Source organism: Phoxinus phoxinus (assembly GCF_949152265.1).
Source record: "Phoxinus phoxinus genome assembly, chromosome: 6".
NCBI classification, from domain to species: domain Eukaryota; kingdom Metazoa; phylum Chordata; class Actinopteri; order Cypriniformes; family Leuciscidae; genus Phoxinus; species Phoxinus phoxinus.
In genome coordinates this window covers 13521040-13538538 of record NC_136881.1, presented here as the reverse complement: position 1 = coordinate 13538538, position 17499 = coordinate 13521040, and the positions used below count along the sequence as shown (strand labels likewise).

At 36.3% G+C, this 17499-nt stretch overlaps 1 protein-coding gene across 1 annotated transcript; it reads left to right on the top strand.

Moving 5' to 3' along the window:
• Nucleotides 1–1037: 1037 nt before the first annotated feature.
• Nucleotides 1038–16941, top strand: klf3 (Kruppel like factor 3 (basic)). The gene is made up of 7 exons (XM_079615142.1): nt 1038–1525; nt 8608–8659; nt 9547–9903; nt 10465–10609; nt 11216–11360; nt 12747–12895; nt 14632–16941. Exons 2-7 carry the CDS (start codon nt 8627–8629, stop codon nt 14811–14813), a joined length of 1011 nt encoding a protein of 336 aa, XP_079471268.1. The 5' UTR covers nt 1038–1525; nt 8608–8626; the 3' UTR covers nt 14814–16941.
• Nucleotides 16942–17499: the final 558 nt, after the last annotated feature.

The window sequence follows — 17499 nt, the reverse complement described above, 5'->3', positions numbered from 1 at the left end:
ATTGGTATTGCAGATGTTTGCGAAAAAGAGATAGAGAGATGTGGGTGAGAAGGTGAGAGTGTTGGGTGCGAGAGTAATTCAAATTCTAAAATGTTTGCTTTATTATTACGGGTAAATAGACACAGGTTGGGTTTATGTGCACTGGCGTCATCAGGTATGCAATATGCTATTGTTGCTGATGACTTGGCATAACTCCAGTCCATTACAGTATTATGAACTTTACAGTAATAACAACACCTTTGACTGACAGGTTCAATAATCTTAATGTGTGTTACAGTAGTATACTTTCACTAGCTATATATTGTATTTTATATATATATATATATATATATTTATATATATATATATATATATATATATATATATATATATATATATATATATATATATATATATAGATATATATGTATATACTGTATATATATATATACTGTATATTGTATATATATAATACAATATATATGCGCGGCCTGGTAAACCCATACATTATGGTGACAAAATGTCCCCACAAAGATCACAGTATACAAGTCCTGACTCCTTGTGGGTAAATTCTTTGGTCCCAAATGTGATGTTTTTTGAAAATGTAAAAATGCAGAAAGTTTTCTGTATGAGTTTAGGTGTAGATTTAGTGATAAAATATACAGTTTGTACAGTATACAAATCATTTCAAATCATTAAGAGAGAGTGTGTGTGTGTGTGTGTGTGTGTGTGTGTGTGTGTGTGTGTGTGTGTGTGTGTGTGTGTGTGTGTGTGTGTGTGTGTGTGTGTGTGTGTGTGTGTGTGTGTGTGTGTGAGAGAGAGAAAGAGAGAGAGACAGAGAAAGAGAGTAAGTGATGAACTCGAACCTGACCCCCTGCATTCTTTATGCACCTTTTATTAACATGATCAAACATTTAACAATAAAGAGTGTATAATTAGTCAATTATGTAAGTAATTTGTCTTCTTTCATTGTTGCAGAACCAGGGGACTTTTCGTTAGATCTTTGAAACTCTGTGAGGCGTGTCTTGTCAGGAAGGGAAAGAGGAGAGATAGAGAGAGACAAACAGAGAAGGAAGGAAAGGGCGGAGAGGGAGAGGCAGGCGCACACACACACACACACACACACACACACACACACACACACACACACACACACACACACACACACACACACACACACACACACACACACACACACACACACACACACACACACACACACCCAGCCCTTTCTCTTCTGCCCCTCCTGTCTCCGGCTGAGCGAGCGTATCTGGAGCCAAGAGCGCGCCCGTGAGCGCGCCCCACCCTCACCTCCCGCGAGCGCCCTCCCGCCCGGCCTTAATCATGTGATAGACGCTAAATTCACTCAGGACACTGTGAACGCTTGGAGAAGAAGTTGTGTCGTAACACTCGGGCAAGTTTTCGTCCTCTGCCTTAATGCAAGTGTGACATTTGGATGTGTTTCATGCTATCGTGATTCGGGTCGTCTGTCGTCTGTGGTCTTTCATAACGGCGTACTTTTAACTTGAGGAATATTTACTGACATGTAAGTAGGCTATGTTACTCTATTCCGTCTTCAAATAAGTAAAAACAAACATATCTGCTGCTCCTGCTGTTGTAGCTAAACTAGCATTTCAGTCCATCTTAAATTCGTATTTATTAAATTATTAAAATATATATTTATTAAATTAAAACAAGCTACTAACACACGTGTGTATAAGTAACATAGACCTAACGTTACACGTGTCCTTTTTAGAATGTGGACTTTTCTACAATAGTTATTCTGACAAATGGCCTGGGTCAATGTCAAATAACGTTAAGGATGTCCGAGATGATGGCAACGAGAAATCTTTGTTTTACATATGTGCCAATCTCTCATAAATGTCATCTTTGTTTTTCATGTTTGGATGGAGACTTTTTTTAGACAATTTTCTACACACACAAATTGTCAAAATAATAATAATAATATAGCCTAATAATTTAATTATTGTAAAATGTCGTGTAAAAAAAGTTTCAAAACAACGCGTGTACACAACTTTATCATTATTCAATAAACGTTTTATAAACATTCTGACATCAAGTCTGTAATAAGAAGTTTAATTGAAGCTTGACCCGGCAACATATTCGTAAAAGGTTAAAATCTGTGATATTTTTAAACAACTAGGCTAATGACTTTGACACACAATCAAGAAAGGGGTCCTTTCTATTTTACAGCAGGCTACTTTTCTTTTTACAATCCTCGGACAGTTAGGCTACACCACCTAAACATTTTTACTTTAACAATATCACAAAGGCAAAAATACTTGAATAGAGAATTTGTCCGGCAAAGAAGAATTCAAGTCATTTAAATTTTTTATTGTATTAATTGCATTTTTGAACAACTTTAAAACAATAAGGGCCATGTCATGGACATGTAGGCATCTCATGTGTTTGTTTTGATTAGTGTGAGTTATAATATTGCTCTTTTGGCACTTTTTGTTTTATTGCTGAGATCAAGCTGTACCTACTGTCACTGATGTACTGTGTGTTCTTGGCTGGACTTTAACTTTAATCTTGTATCAGCAAAATTAATTGACACAATTTACAGTCACCCAGTCCATTTATGATCAGTGCCAGAGCATAGGCTAAATGCAAATGTAATACTCAGGCAAATTAAATGCACTGTACAGTCATAGCAACATAGGATCACGTTGATGTGCGACTATGGCTTAGTTAAATTTTTAAACTAAACATTTATTTTGTCACATTTCTGTGTTAGTGAAGATAATTTCTCTTTGACTCCTTATAATAAGTTTAAATATTAACAATAACAGTATTGCATAAATACTTGTCAGGTCTTCAGTGTATGTACATTCAAACAGTTAAAAATGTCATGACACCTTGTTTTATTAGACCTATATATACATTTTTGAATATGCATTCAATTAATTTGGCAAGATTTTTGTTGAATATACATTCACAGGCAAAATATGTCTTAATGTGGTACCATTCAACTTTTTATTTAGTCAGAAATATGATTTACCATGGCTTCAAGCCCAATTCTGGCTTATGCAGTAATTTATTTGGGTTTTGATCAGCTTGGGCTATATTTGTGTGTGTGTGTGTGTGTGTGTGTGTTCAGCTATTTCTAATAGGCCAGCAGCCTGCATCCACACTTTGGACTGTATGAGTGCACTGTATGTGCATGGTTGACATAGCATTTTAGGTGTAAAAATCAAATACAATAAAACTCATAGTCCAAGGCCCAGGGTCAGCTGTATTTTGAGCTTTGTTTCAAGGCTGAGGTTTGCGTCAGACATTCCATCTGCATATGGAGCCTCTTTTCCTGTTTTCAGCATTTGAGGGGAGGCTGCCTAGGGGAGTGAACACACACACACAACTAACACACACACACGCCTGGACCCTCCACCCACTTACAGACTCTTTCCTTAGATCAATACTCTGATGTTATCGCAATACACACACAAACAACCCACTACAAAAGAGGATCACTTTCAGAGCCGCATTCCATTGTTAAAATGCTCTCTCTCTCTCTCTCTCTCTCTCTCTCTCCTCTCTCTCTCTCTCTCTCTCTCTCTCTCTCTCTCTCTTTCTCTCTCTCTCTCTCTCTATCTCTCTCTCTCTCTCTCTCTCTCTCCTCTCATCTCTCTCTCTCTCTCTCTCTTTCTCTTTCTCTTTCTCTTTTTCTTTAGTTTGAGAAAAGGCAAGAAAGGAAAATATGGCCCCCAGAGCAGAGCTCCTCTATGTGTTAATCTCACTATGGAAACAATAACAGACACATTGTGGCCTTCTCGCTAAATTTGGTCTTCGGTCTAAATTTCTGTCTAATCTGATCTAATCTTTTAGTCAGATAGAAGCCTGCCCTGTAAAGTTTTCCACTTTGGGATCTCTTTCAATTTCAGGTCTAGCTTACAAAAATGTTCTGAGAATGTTTTTGCTCACATTTCCATTAAGTTATAAAAACATTATTTTTGAATGTTCTTTAAATTCCAGTTTTGAGAATGTTTTGAGAAGATGATTAAAGGGAGAATTGTAGAATTCAGAACCCCTTATTAGCGACACCGTTGGCCGTTAAGTGAAACTGCAACTTACAAGAGACTGAAGCGCTAACCTTTAACCCGCAGAAAAACAACAACCCTCAGCAACAATTTAAAAGTAGCCCAGTTACGCAGGAAAACTTACAAAGTAAAAAAACCCCGTAAAGTTAGTTGCCAGGTGTTGGCACTTGGCAAGCGGTTTTGGCAACACTGGAAGAGTGGCTCTCAGGAGCTCGCGTGAACATCACATCCTTTTGATTTTCCCGGCAAAAGCGTCCTGAGTCCTTCACATAAAAATCAGTTTAATAGACAACCTAGGAAGTTTTAAGTTTCATTACAAGCTGTTCACTGGCAATAAAAAAGCTATTAAAACATGAAAAATCTTACATATAGCCCCTTTAAAGACCAGATAACTTTGAAAGAGCGTTCTGTTAACGTTACTGGAGGAAAGTTTGTTCATAACTTTGAGAGAACCTGGCCAGAACATCCAAAAGTTCTGAGAACCTTCCCTGTTAGCTGGGCGAGCATTTCTCAGACACCTGGCAGAAAAAGCTATCTGTTATCTGAGAGCGGCGGTTATTCACTGGTTGTGTGCATTGAACCAGTGCTGTTTAGTTTGGTTTTGGGTTTTACATGGGCTTGCTATTAGATTCTGCACTTTGTAATTTTGGTTTTCGTATTTTCTCCATGTCAGCAAGCTGGACCATTCCTCGCCACTAGGAAACTGCATTAGAGCGTAACACTGCCGTTTATTGGTTTTGAGTGTGTGTGTGCTTTCTTTGCCTACTTCACTGGTCTGCAATGTTGAGTGAAGAGCGTGTGTGATTTATAAAGTATCACACATGGTAGATTTGACAGAGGAACAGTCTGAACTACTCATTCACACCGCCTGAGGTCAAGAAAAAGAATGAATAGTCACACTAAACTCTAAAGAGACTGGAAATGTGAAGTTAAAGTGATAATGTGATATGACAGAGGGTAGAAACAGATTGAGTTATTAACTTACACAAACTATAATTATAGGCAAATTAAGTATTTAAACAACTTAATTTAATTGGTTGTAGAGAATGATAATTATTGTATTATGATTTATGAAGTCTTGCGCAAGTTGGCACACCGTAATAACTGCATCTATTGAAGCGTGTACCAACCTCAGCATTTTATGAGACTGTTAAGTTTAATTGCCGGTTGCGTGAGTTTATCTGTGTGTGTGTATGTGAGTATTTGTTTTGTTGTTTGTTAGCAGAGTAACAGGTTAACTTAAACTCTGCCAAGCCTGGAGGACAGTTGTGATTGTGAACAGCTCTTTATCATTGTCTCATAAAGAACTTCTTCACTCCTTTGAGAAAAACACAACAAAATCCATATAGAAAACTCACACATAAAAACTGTCCCCGTTCAACTACGATGGCGATATAAAAATGGTCTCTCTTATTTGGAAAAGGACTGTTTGTTTGACTAAGATTTCCTAAGAATGAGCTTTGCAGGCTTTGATGCTTCTGCAGACAAGTTGAAAAGAAAAGCTGTGCTTTGATAAGTGTACACTATCGTTTAAAAGTTTGGGTTCAATAAGATGCCTTTAAAAAAAAAAAAATTATACTTTTTTTCATTGCATTGGATTTAATGCATTGAGTCGATCAAAAGTGACAGTAAAGTACATTATTATTAAAAAAATGATATTTCCAATAAATGCTGTTCTTTTTTAATGTTCTATCTAATAATACTGAAAAAACATGTCTCACGGTTTCCACAAAAATATTAAGAAGCACAACTGTTTTCAACATTGATAAGAAATCTTTCTTGAGCAGCAAATCAGCATATTATAATGATTTCTTCAGGATCATGTGACACTGAAAACTGGAGTAATGGCTGCTAAAAATTCTGAATTCCCATCACAGGAATAATTTACATTTCAAAATGTAACCGTTATTTTAAATTGTAATAATATTTTCAGAATGTTACTGTTTTTATGGTTTTGATCAAATAAATGCACCTTTGATGAGCATAAGAGGCTTCTTTCAAAAACGTTAACAAATCTCACTGAACCCAAACTTTCAAACAGTTCTTTCTTACAGGACTAACAGATACAACCCTTATTTTCATCAAATTCCTAAAGATGGTTCAGCTCATGCAGTTTTATAAATGTGAGGTTAGTTCAGCCAATTATTTTGGCAAAACCTAAAGTATGTAACTTTAGCTTGTCCCCCCAACGATCCATCCATCCATTTTTCAAACCATTTGTCCTGTGTAGGGTCGCGTCCTATAGGGTCACATACAGTATGTGTAATTACAAATGAAATATGAGAGGACAGTATTGCTTTTTTTTGTCATTTTTGCAGCTTGGTAGCATGTCCCCATTCACTTTCATTGTATGGAAAAGAATAGCCTGTACATTGTTCTACTGTGTCTAATGAAAGAAAGAAAGGGGTAAGTTATGGGCAGGTTTAGGGGTAGGGATAGGGTTAGGACTAAATGTTCCAGATAGGAATGTTGTTCCAAGATCAACAAAATTTGTTAATGCAGGAACATGTCTTGCATGGCAAAATCACAGGGATAATTTCTAAAACTCTATACTGTTGATCTGAGGTTTGGATGAGTATGTCCGCATTTGTGTGTATGTTCTAGTATGTTGTTTTCTTAATCCACACCTGACCCTGGGGCCAATGTGCTTCCCAAGCCTGTGTGCGTGTGTGAGCGCCATTGTCTCTTGCAATAGTAGTCCTGTTTACAGGTATATGTGTGTCTGAAATCTCAGAAAGACTGAATTTGCTGGGAGTGTATCTGTAGACCTACGAATTGTTCTGCGTGTGTGTGCGTGCATGTGTGTTACCAGCACCGCCCTGGGTTAATGATTGTAAAAAGAGACTACATTCACCCCTCTCTCTTTTTCTTCCTCTCTCTCTATCTCTCTCTCTCTCAGACTTTGGACTGTAAAAGCACTCACATACGGCTCACTGATGAAGTGTGTGTCCCACATCCCGTTTCTGCCTTATGAGTCCACGCACTCCTCTGAATTCGAATGAAAACAAGTCCTGTGGGTCATTTTACTTGAACTTTTGGAAATAGAAATGGTAGCCAGTACCTATAACACCTGTAGACTTTAGCACCTGCATTTTTGTGTTGGCCTTTGTGCGCTCAGACAAAACGCACAGAAAGTTCAGCTAAATATATTTGTCTCTTTTGTGTTCACAAGAACTCATGCTCATATGTACGGTGTCTGATGTGCTGGTGCTGCTGTAGACCTTTCATCTCTTTCCTTTGTGCATTGCAGACTTGTTTGTTAGCTATATTTGTCTTCTACTATGGGCACTTTTGACCCTGTAGACTTTTAGAAAACAAACTTTCTTTAAAATACACTTTTCACACTCTCACTAGTTCATTTAATTTCAGCTTACAACATCAAATCAGGCATCACATAATTTTTTATTTTTTCCATCACATCCAAAAACATGTATCTTGTTTAATAGCATTCTGTGGTGGAAAACGACATTTTAACATATTTGGAATAAAATAGTAAAAATAGACTCTTTAGTCTTGCTGAGATTCATTTAATATCAGATTAATATCCTTTTTCATGCCTCATATTTAATTTGAACCATGCTTTGAATACACTAAGTGCAGATTGTGGTGGAAATTATGAACTGAGAGAGTAATATGTTGTGTAAAATTGTTTATTTTATCTGATTCATTTGTTAAATTGCTATTTTTTTATAAGTTATCGTAGTTTACAATTAATATAATTAATATATTTTATTGAGCTATGTGAAATTTTTATTTATTTATTTATATACACTATACCGTTCAAATGTTTGGGGTCAGTAAGATTTTTCCTATTTTTGAGAGAGAGCGAAAGGGTGTATTAAAAGTGACAGTAAAGACATTTATAATGTCCTAAAAGATTTATATTTTAAATAAATGTCTGAAGGATCATTCATGTGACACTATGTAATGTCTGCTGAAAATTCAGCTTTGCCATAAAAAATATATAATTAAAATAAATCATTCAAATACATTAAAAATAAAAACCAGTGATTAACAATATTTCTCCATATTACTGTTTTTACTGTATTTTTTGATCAAATAAAAGCAGCTTTGTTGAGCAAAAGAGATTTCTTCCAAAAACATTAATATCTTCTGACCCCAAACAGTAGTGTATAGTTTATTATTAATATCTTTATGATGAATGATCATATTTCAAGACTGAAAAAACCCCGGGTCTGATACATTAGTACCTCAATAAAATACACAAAGACACAATAAAAAAACAAAGCTTCCAAGACAGTTTTAATGCAAACCTTATGTAACACAAAGGTTCCCCAAGACCATACTGGGTAAGTGGGTCAGGTGGAAAAAACTTTTTTAATAGTGTTGCAATCTTATGTCCAACCACACACAAACAGTGTCCATTGCCCTGGGCATTTGCACTTCCCCTGTATTTTAAGCGATTAGTGTTTCAGCACTTCTCTCATGCTTCTCTGCTTCCGTGTGCTTGGAATGAAGAATGACTTCCTGATGGCTCACGACACGTCTCTGATGCAGGATTTCTTTGCCACTAACTGATATACTAATGTTTGTTTTCTGTATTTCCCAGAATTCCAGTGGCAGCAGCCATGCTCATGTGTGACTCAATAAATACAGACATGGTGAGTACAGTTTTCATGGTAAATATCCGTAAATAGTTGTAAAGAAATGGTTGGTATCGTACAAATAATTTCTCAAAAGTTTTGTAGAGGTCTCTTCTACAGTGTTAAAAAAGAACATACTGTTTGACAAGCAAACTACTTTAAAATTACTCCCAAGTGTTAATTGCAGATTCTTTGTAATTCTTTGTCAAATGTACTTATTTCTGAGTGACACTTGTTTCTACAGAAACCAATTTTTTTTTAGTGTATTAGCCAAAATAAGTTTTTTTTGACTGATTTGAAATGTTTCTTCACTTCCTGATGCTTGACTAGTTCTTTGCATCCGGTTTACGTGATTTTAAAGAAAACAATGCTTCACTTTCCGTTTCCAATAACAAACCTGCCTTACCAACTAACGCACAATGGGCTGCCTGGCACATGGCCATCTGAACGCCCTGGTCTTGGGACATCGGAGTGTTTGTTCAAGTGCAGAATCCCCATGCATTCTTTGAATTCTGGGTAATAGCATGAGACTCATTTATAGAGACTAATAAGGATATTGTTGAATTGCATGTGTATATTATTTTAACATATTTTTCTAAATGTATGGTATCTCGTTAAAACTCATCTCGTACTCGCTTGCTTTCTCATTTTCTCTCTTTTTCTCTAACTGCAGATGGACATGCATTCCTTTCTTATTAGGTTATGGGTTTATATGGGGTGGGAAGTTGAATTTGGCTCATACTCAGTCATTCAAATTTAGTCTTTTTTGTCAGTTTATAGTCCCCAGACTCAACTGCTGCTCAGCACAGCTGCTTTTTATGAGTGCTTGTGTAATTATGTACATGCAAATGTGTAAATATGCTAGCAAGTTCACAGCGTGTTGAAAGTCTCTCTTTCTCTCGCAGTCATTATACCAGATGAAACCACCATCTGAGGCATTTGGAGTCGTATCATCCGTGGTCACTTCTTCCGCAGCCCAGCTGTACCATCCTTTCTTCCCCAGCTATCAGCACTACGCCTACGGGAGCCCCTCTCACACGCACCCTCAGTCCCAGGAGGTCCATTACTCCCAGAACGAACCTGTCGACTTAACCGTCAGCAAAAGATCCTCCGTTTCGTCACCTTCCTCATCTCTGGCATCGTCATCACCTAGAGCCAGTCCAGTCTCACATCATCTCTACAGCTCCGGCTCTGTAACAGGAAGCACTTGCGGGTCATCTCAGACAAGGCAGCTGTCCCCACCACTGGCCCTTTCCATGCCGGTAAGAATAGGGGTGTTGCTTTACCGTTGTTGGTGCCATGGTGCTGAATGAAAACTGTATTCACATGCCTTGGTATATACATGATAATACAACATGTGTAAAAAAACATGGTATTACCATACATAAAAACAATCTATAAATGTCTAATTTTATTAGCTAGTTCACATGATATGACACTAGTTTAAAAAAACATAAAAAATTAAATTCATAGATACATTTACTTGAATACGCATCTTCTAAGCATGTTCTTAATTTCTGATTTAAAATAGATGTTGTTATTATTATTATTATTTAATATCTTAACATTAACACGATTTGGTGCTTACGTTTTTCCCCCCGTTTTGAACAGTTTAATGGATCCTTGCTAAAAAAACAACAACTTTTGAACAATATTGTATATCATAGAGAGGACCCCTGTAATGCACTGACCCATGTATTAACAATTAATGAAGGCATATCATCAACCATGAAATAGTCTTTGTGGCTCTTTGTCTAAAACTTAGAGGCTAACAGACATTTCTTAAGTCATATATTTATCCGTCTGGGTTTTCTGGTTTACAGTTGACGCAGGTCTTGACACCCATTGTATCGAGTCCTGGCATGATTCCAGTAATTCCATTATCTGTGCTCTACCCCTCCTCCCTCCTGCCTTCCTCCATCATGATTTCACCCATCACACCTGAGGATCCTGCTCACCACAAACAGTGTAAGGGGATGACGCACAGTACACACAGGCATAATCACATTTGATTCTTTAAGGTTGTGTAGGTAAGAATTGTCTAAAGAACTTTTTTTCAAATTGGCTTAAACTGTCTTTATATACCAATACATAATTAAAATGTAAGTACTTTGAAAAAAAGAGTATACAAATTTTGTGACTATAGTGTATTTAATCTTCAAAAAACACAGCTCATTAATTCCTACCGGGACGAAACAAGTGATTGGCTTGCGCGACTGTCACTCTCCGTCGCCATGACTACCGCCGCTATTACTGGCTCTGCCCACGTGCGCGCACTCGCGCACCCGTTTTTAGGTGGGAGTGAATGGAATTAATGAGCTGTGTTTATTGAAGATTAAATACACTAGAGTCACTCAGTTTTTTATACTCTCTATTTCAGAGTACTTGCATTTTAATTATGTATTGGTATATAAAGACAGTTTAAACAAATTTGAATAAAAGTTTTTTTAGACAATTCTGACCTACCCTACCTTTAAGCAAACAATCATGAGTTTTAATGGGTGACAGTTGTATTAATATAGCCTTACATATTTTGTGTGTTTGATTGATTTCTCTCCTGTGTCTTGTCTTCAGTCCATATAATGAAGTCAGAGAATCTCTCAAACAAACATGAGCTCCTCAAGCCAATCAAATCTGAGCCCCACTCTGAACACGCTCAGGATCCCCGCAGCCAGGAAATAAGCTCATCCGTCATTACTGTCGCACCAAGTTATAATGAGTGAGTCCTCAAACCCTATATGCTTTATCTATCTATCTATCTATCTATCTATCTATCTATCTATCTATCTATCTATCTATCTATCTATCTATCTATCTATCTATCTATCTATCTATCTATCTATCTATCTATCTATCTATCTATCTATCTATCTATCTATCTATCTATCTATCTATCTATCTATCTATCTATCTATCTGTCTGTCTGTCTGTCTGTCTGTCTGTCTGTCTGTCTGTCTGTCTGTACAGTAGACGTATAAACATTTCCTCTCTGCATTTAAATACAGGAAGAAACTGCATGACCTTTTAAAAAATGGGATCTCATTTATAGTGGGTTTGGCCTACAATTCTCTTTCAATCCTGAAAGTATGTGTGTTTCTAGATCTCATATTTCTTGCTGTGGATCTGATAAAATCCCCCAGCATGCACTTCAGACAGTGTGTCTCCAAGTATTCTTCAAACCCTCATGGGGTGGGAACGTATCTGTACGTGAGCGTGTCCAACTGCATGCTTTAGAGTTGTGTTTTTTTTTTCATTATTATTTTGTGTGTATTAGTGCACTTCTTTTACGGTGTATGCATATGATGTCTTCTAATGGGTGTGGTGTTATCATCAGTTATGGAGGCATACTGTGTGACTGAAAGAAAAATAAGTGGTAAAATAAAGAAAATGGAGCAATGTTTACGAGGAAGGGTGGAGAGAGAGCGCTTGATGGAGAGAGGAAGGGAGGAGTAAGGTGGGAGTGATCATTTTATATTGGGTACGGAGCCAAAAAAACAACTAATTTTAGGACAAAATGTCAGTAAGTGGGAGAATAAGTGGCATACTGTGTAGACGATATATAGCTTAACCCGACAGGGAGGATAAGGTGTATGGAGAGACGAGAGAGAGAAGCAGGATGTATTTAATTACAGGGCGTATTTAGGCAGAACTTACAGTAAGAGGTATTTCTGTTGAGTAAATGCATGGACATTTTTTCAACTGGTTTATTGTCTTCCAGTCGGAAATTGTAAGTCCAGTCACAGCCTTTCCTTAACAAGTTGCACAACATGTTTATAGCACAAATGGTTCAGAACGAGTTACGTGCTTAAGTGCCTTATTGTGGTTAAGGCCTAAGTGTGAGCAGTAGCAATTGAGTCTTGGTTCAGCAAGCCATGCACTACTAATAAAAATCACGAAGAAAGCACATAACAGCACCAAAAATCATATACTGTGTAATTAAACAAAATCTAATGTAGAGCTAAGGTCACCAATACATACAATACTCAATGCTTTGAGGTCGACTGAATGTTATGGCTCTGACCCCTGGTGGTTAAAGAAAGAGCTGCACTCCAAACAAAGACCATTACCGGTAATAAACACATTCTTCTTTTTTTGTCTTTAACAGGGTAAACACACACTCTGTGATTGTACGTCGAAAGGTAGAATCTCCAGATCCATCGAAGAAGCGTCGAATTCATCGCTGTGACTTCAACGGCTGCAATAAAGTTTATACCAAAAGCTCCCACCTGAAAGCTCATAGACGCACACATACAGGTAAATATATATGCACATCCATCCATCCATCCATCCATCCATCCATCCATCCATCCATCCATCCATCCATCCATCAATCTAATGTTTGAAATAAACTTTTTATTATTATTTTTTATTACATTTTTACACTCATCTATTCAAGGTTCAAAAATACTTATTTAGACTTAAAGTTTAAAACTCTTCACATTTTTTAAATCTTTTTGTAGAAAATGGTATCAATATTTTTCATAGATGCATGAAACCAAAACAATTGCAAAGACTTACACATGTATTTTTTAATCATCAAATTCTCTTTTTACAGTTTTTCTCAGTCGCTTTGGTGCATTTCTCACATCACTATTTACATTTGCACAACAGTTAATGCAGTTCTCAAAATAATTAGTACAAACTGCAAAACCTAGTTGATAACCTGCAAAAGCGTGTCACTTGCTCAAAATGGATAGTTCATTCCTCAAAAGCAAGTATTCATTTCAATGAAAGTGTCAGTGTCATCAAGATGAAAAGTCTTGACACCATTGCTTATGAACAAGATAGTCAAATGGCTTTGTCATGTTTTCATTATGACAGTTTACTCTGTAAATGTTTTCCAATGCAAAAAAGTCAGATATTGGTGACACTACCTGAAAATGCTCAAGACAGCACTATATACTATTTGCACAGCCATTTGAAAAATACAGTAAAGTTACACATTACTGTATTTAGTGAGGTAACTACAAGACACTGAATGTTTCACATTTTTACTGCATATGCTCTTTGCAGTTCTAATTTGTTCACAGCATTGTGCAAAAGAAAAAATACACCCTTATTTACAACAAACATAAACTCCCTTTGGGTAGAGCTGTGCACAACTGTAAACAATATTGCAGTACATATTGGAACTGAACATACAACATACATAGTACTGTAATCATTCATGCACATCCAGACGTTCCTCTCTGTCTGGCCACATCATTTCATCTGCATCACAGCGAATATCATCTCTTGCAATGCAATCCAAAACAACAACATGCTTGCTCAGATGGTCTCCAGTTAGACCCCTCTCATTCTCAGGGATTATGTCCCTGTAAAGAGTGTCTAACAAAGTCAGCAGATGTTGTGTGTTGTATGGAGCAAGTGTGATTGTAGAGAAGTGGCTTATCATTGGTTGCAACTAGTAATGCTTCACACACCCCTTCGCATCAGTGAAAGTTGAGAGTCACCTATAAATTGTTCAATTTAGGAGACATTTTCAGGAAAAAAAAAGATTATTATTATTTTTTTTTAATTTGCTTGACAGATTTTGACAACTAGTTCAACATTTTTGTATGTAATGACTCAAGCAATGAAACGAGGACTATTGGTTTTATATGGAATGACTATTCAGCATTCACAAGTATAGTTAATTTTGACTGACATGACATAAGCAAATGATAATGTTAGAAAACAGCAGAGAGTTGTATGAAAGCAATTGATGCATGTCCAAAAGCATTTGTAATTTGTTCGAAGGAATGAGAAACTGCTACTATGATGTGCACAAATGTCTAAATGTTTTGGAGGTTGAACTAACTGTTGTGCAAATGTAAATAGTGATGTGAGAAATGCACCAAAGCGACTGAGAAAAACTGTATTATCTTAGAGATCATTATTGACCCATATACAGATAAAAATACTAATTTACTCTTACGCTGATACTATTCTTACGGATGAATAAATGCTCTTCTAAACGGTCTTTCCCATCTCTTTGTGTGTCCGTTTAGGAGAGAAGCCCTATAAGTGCATGTGGGAAGGCTGTACGTGGAAGTTCGCCCGCTCTGATGAGCTGACCCGTCATTTTCGGAAGCACACGGGAGTAAAGCCATTCCAGTGCCCTGACTGTGATCGCACCTTCTCTCGCTCCGATCACCTCGCTCTGCACAAGAAGCGCCACCTGCTGGTGTGAGCTCAGCACTGCAACACGTGAACGGAGCAGAACTCGCACCTTCTTTTATGCCGTTGCTCAACTGGAGTTTTTCATCTTCATGATGTTAAAGGCCGTTTTGTGTATCCCGTCTACTCCCTGACCAGGAAACAATGCGTATGGGCAGAAAGAGTGGGACTGATGGATTATACCATGCTAGCTCTTACTACAGGAAAATAATTAGGCTATTGTCCAAATGGATTTTGTCAGCGTTACTATGGATATGGAGAAATGCTGATAGTGCTGTGGATATGACCCTTATAAATACAAAATCAAATGGCATTTAAATTCAAAGCAATAGGCACCTTTAAGTCTTTTTCTTGATACCAAGCACTCTCTCCTCTCTCTCTCTCTCTCTCCCTCCCTTATCTCTCTTAAACACGTCTCTTTCTCGTTTTGTTTTGCCCTCTGCAGGTCAGAGGGCCCATTGTGCCAGTTACAGCACCACACAAACAAGCAAATGCACATGCAGTATGTCAGTAGCCAGTCACACACACAGAACTCAAGACAGTTTCACAGCGTCTCACTTATAATGTTGTTTTAGGCTGCAACTCGGGTCAAACCTGCACAATGTGAATTTTTTCACCTTTTTTTTTTTTTTTTTTAATATTACTTGGTAAATGAATGTGTATATGCAGATCCTGTATATGTATTCAGCATCTGTGTTTCATGTTTCAGTGTAAGGACCAAAGCTGATTGACCATTTGATTGGGTCTGTCAGTCATTACTTTGACATTACTTAAGTTTTGACAAAGAAATAGTTTTTGGTCCCGAAAGAAGCTTTCCGAGCACCTGACCCTATTACTAAGTAAAACAGTGACATGTTTTATTAATTGTAATCATGAATTAATACTGTATTATTATTACCGTAAGTACTATGTACTGTGTAAGTTCTTGCAACATGCACAATTTACGATTTAGTAATGAAATTATAGTAATGATTTTACCCCACACATTCTAAAAATACAGGTAATTATGTTTGAGAGCTCAAAATAGTGACTTAAACGCGAATAGGCTCGCTTGATCCTCCAACACATACATATTAGTTGCAAGGACTTATAGAATGCTTCAGTTTGCTTAATCTCACCGTTATTCATATTTGAATAAGTTCTGTAATCATGAATATTCATATAATCCTAAATATTTTGTTGCGTCTTGTGTTACTTTGATCAAATCCAGTGTCTGAGGCTCAAAAAGGGTAAAATCTTTATTTCACTAAGGGGTGTTTAGGTGGAGAAGTTTGATAAATGTGAACCATTCAATAAAGGGCATTATTTTATTAGAGTGAGTTCATCTAGGTTATGGGTGACATTGTCTTACTGCTAAAACTTTGTTTGTGAGAGATATGTTAAAACACGTGAACAGTCATGGATACATGCAGGGATGAGCGTAGCCTACTCTTGTTTTTCTGTTTGTAGGTTTTGCGAATCATTTTTACGTGAACAAATGTTTGTAAACAGTGCACTTTAAAAATTGATTTGAAATGGCAAATATCTATAAATGAGGGGTTATGAATAGCTTGAAGCTTTGAGCTACATCTCTGTGTTTTTCTCTTTCTTATAGTAGTTTAACAGTTTTAACAGATTCCTTGAACAGATAACTGATTTCTTTTATCAACTGAAGGACATTTTTGACATTTCGAAGGAGGAAAAGAACAAGGGGGCACTTACATAAGTAAGGAAAAAGTCCGTAATGAGACGAAAGAAAGAATTACAGAAAAAAAGGAATGAAGCGTTTGTTTCTCGGTCTGATATAAACCTTGTTAATATACATTTCACAGAAATGAACTAATCAGATAGGATAATGGAAATATTAATATATATATAGTCTATATTTTTAAAGCAATAATATGACTGAATGGGCAATTTATAGAAAGCATGATTATGATATATTTTTAATCCAAAACAAATATTATACATTTTTATAAAGATGTGAATCTTCTGTCTTTTTTAATTTACTTATATTTTTCACAGTTCAAGGGGAATATTATGCTGTGTCATTATATCAAACTGTGAATTTAAATACAAATTGTTCAGACACTTTTTTTTTTGTATTATGTAGATTTAAATATGCATCATTCAATAAACTTTTTATGGTGAATATTTTGTATAAATGTGTTGTCATTGTGTTTGATTTCAGGGGGACAGAAATGTCAGGTCTAATACCAGCATTTATCTGACCTTTGTCTAATTGACAGATTTTATTTTTATCCCAACTTTTGATTTTGATTTGGTAAGATATCAAATACACTATGCTAAACTACAAACACAAACAATGAACTACAAACACTTGTGCATTAAGTCCTCGTGTATTTTATTCAATGTAAAAATTATAATATATATATCACCGAATAAGGCAGAAAATATACAGTGAAACATTACAATTGTTTAATGTTTTTGAAAGAAGTCTTTTCTGCTCACCAAGGCTGATTTTATTCAAGAAAAAAATGCAGCAGAAACTAATATTGTGAAATATATTACAATTTACATAGTCTGTGAATATATTGTCAAATGTAATTGATTTACTTATATATATTTATATTATTTACTTCAGTCTTCAGTGTCACATGATACTTCAGAAATCATTCTAATATGCTGATTTGCCGTTCAAGAAACATTTATTATTATCTATTTTGAAAACAATTGTGCTGCTTAAACCATGATACCAT

Excerpts from the sequence above, each read along its gene's own strand:
- klf3 (XM_079615142.1), top strand. The coding sequence starts at position 8,627 with ATGCTCATGTGTGACTCAATAAATACAGACATG. Across the intron at positions 8,660-9,546 it reads ACTCAATAAATACAGACATG|TCATTATACCAGATGAAACC; the intron begins GTGAGTACAGTT and ends TTTCTCTCGCAG. Across the intron at positions 9,904-10,464 it reads CACTGGCCCTTTCCATGCCG|TTGACGCAGGTCTTGACACC; the intron begins GTAAGAATAGGG and ends TCTGGTTTACAG.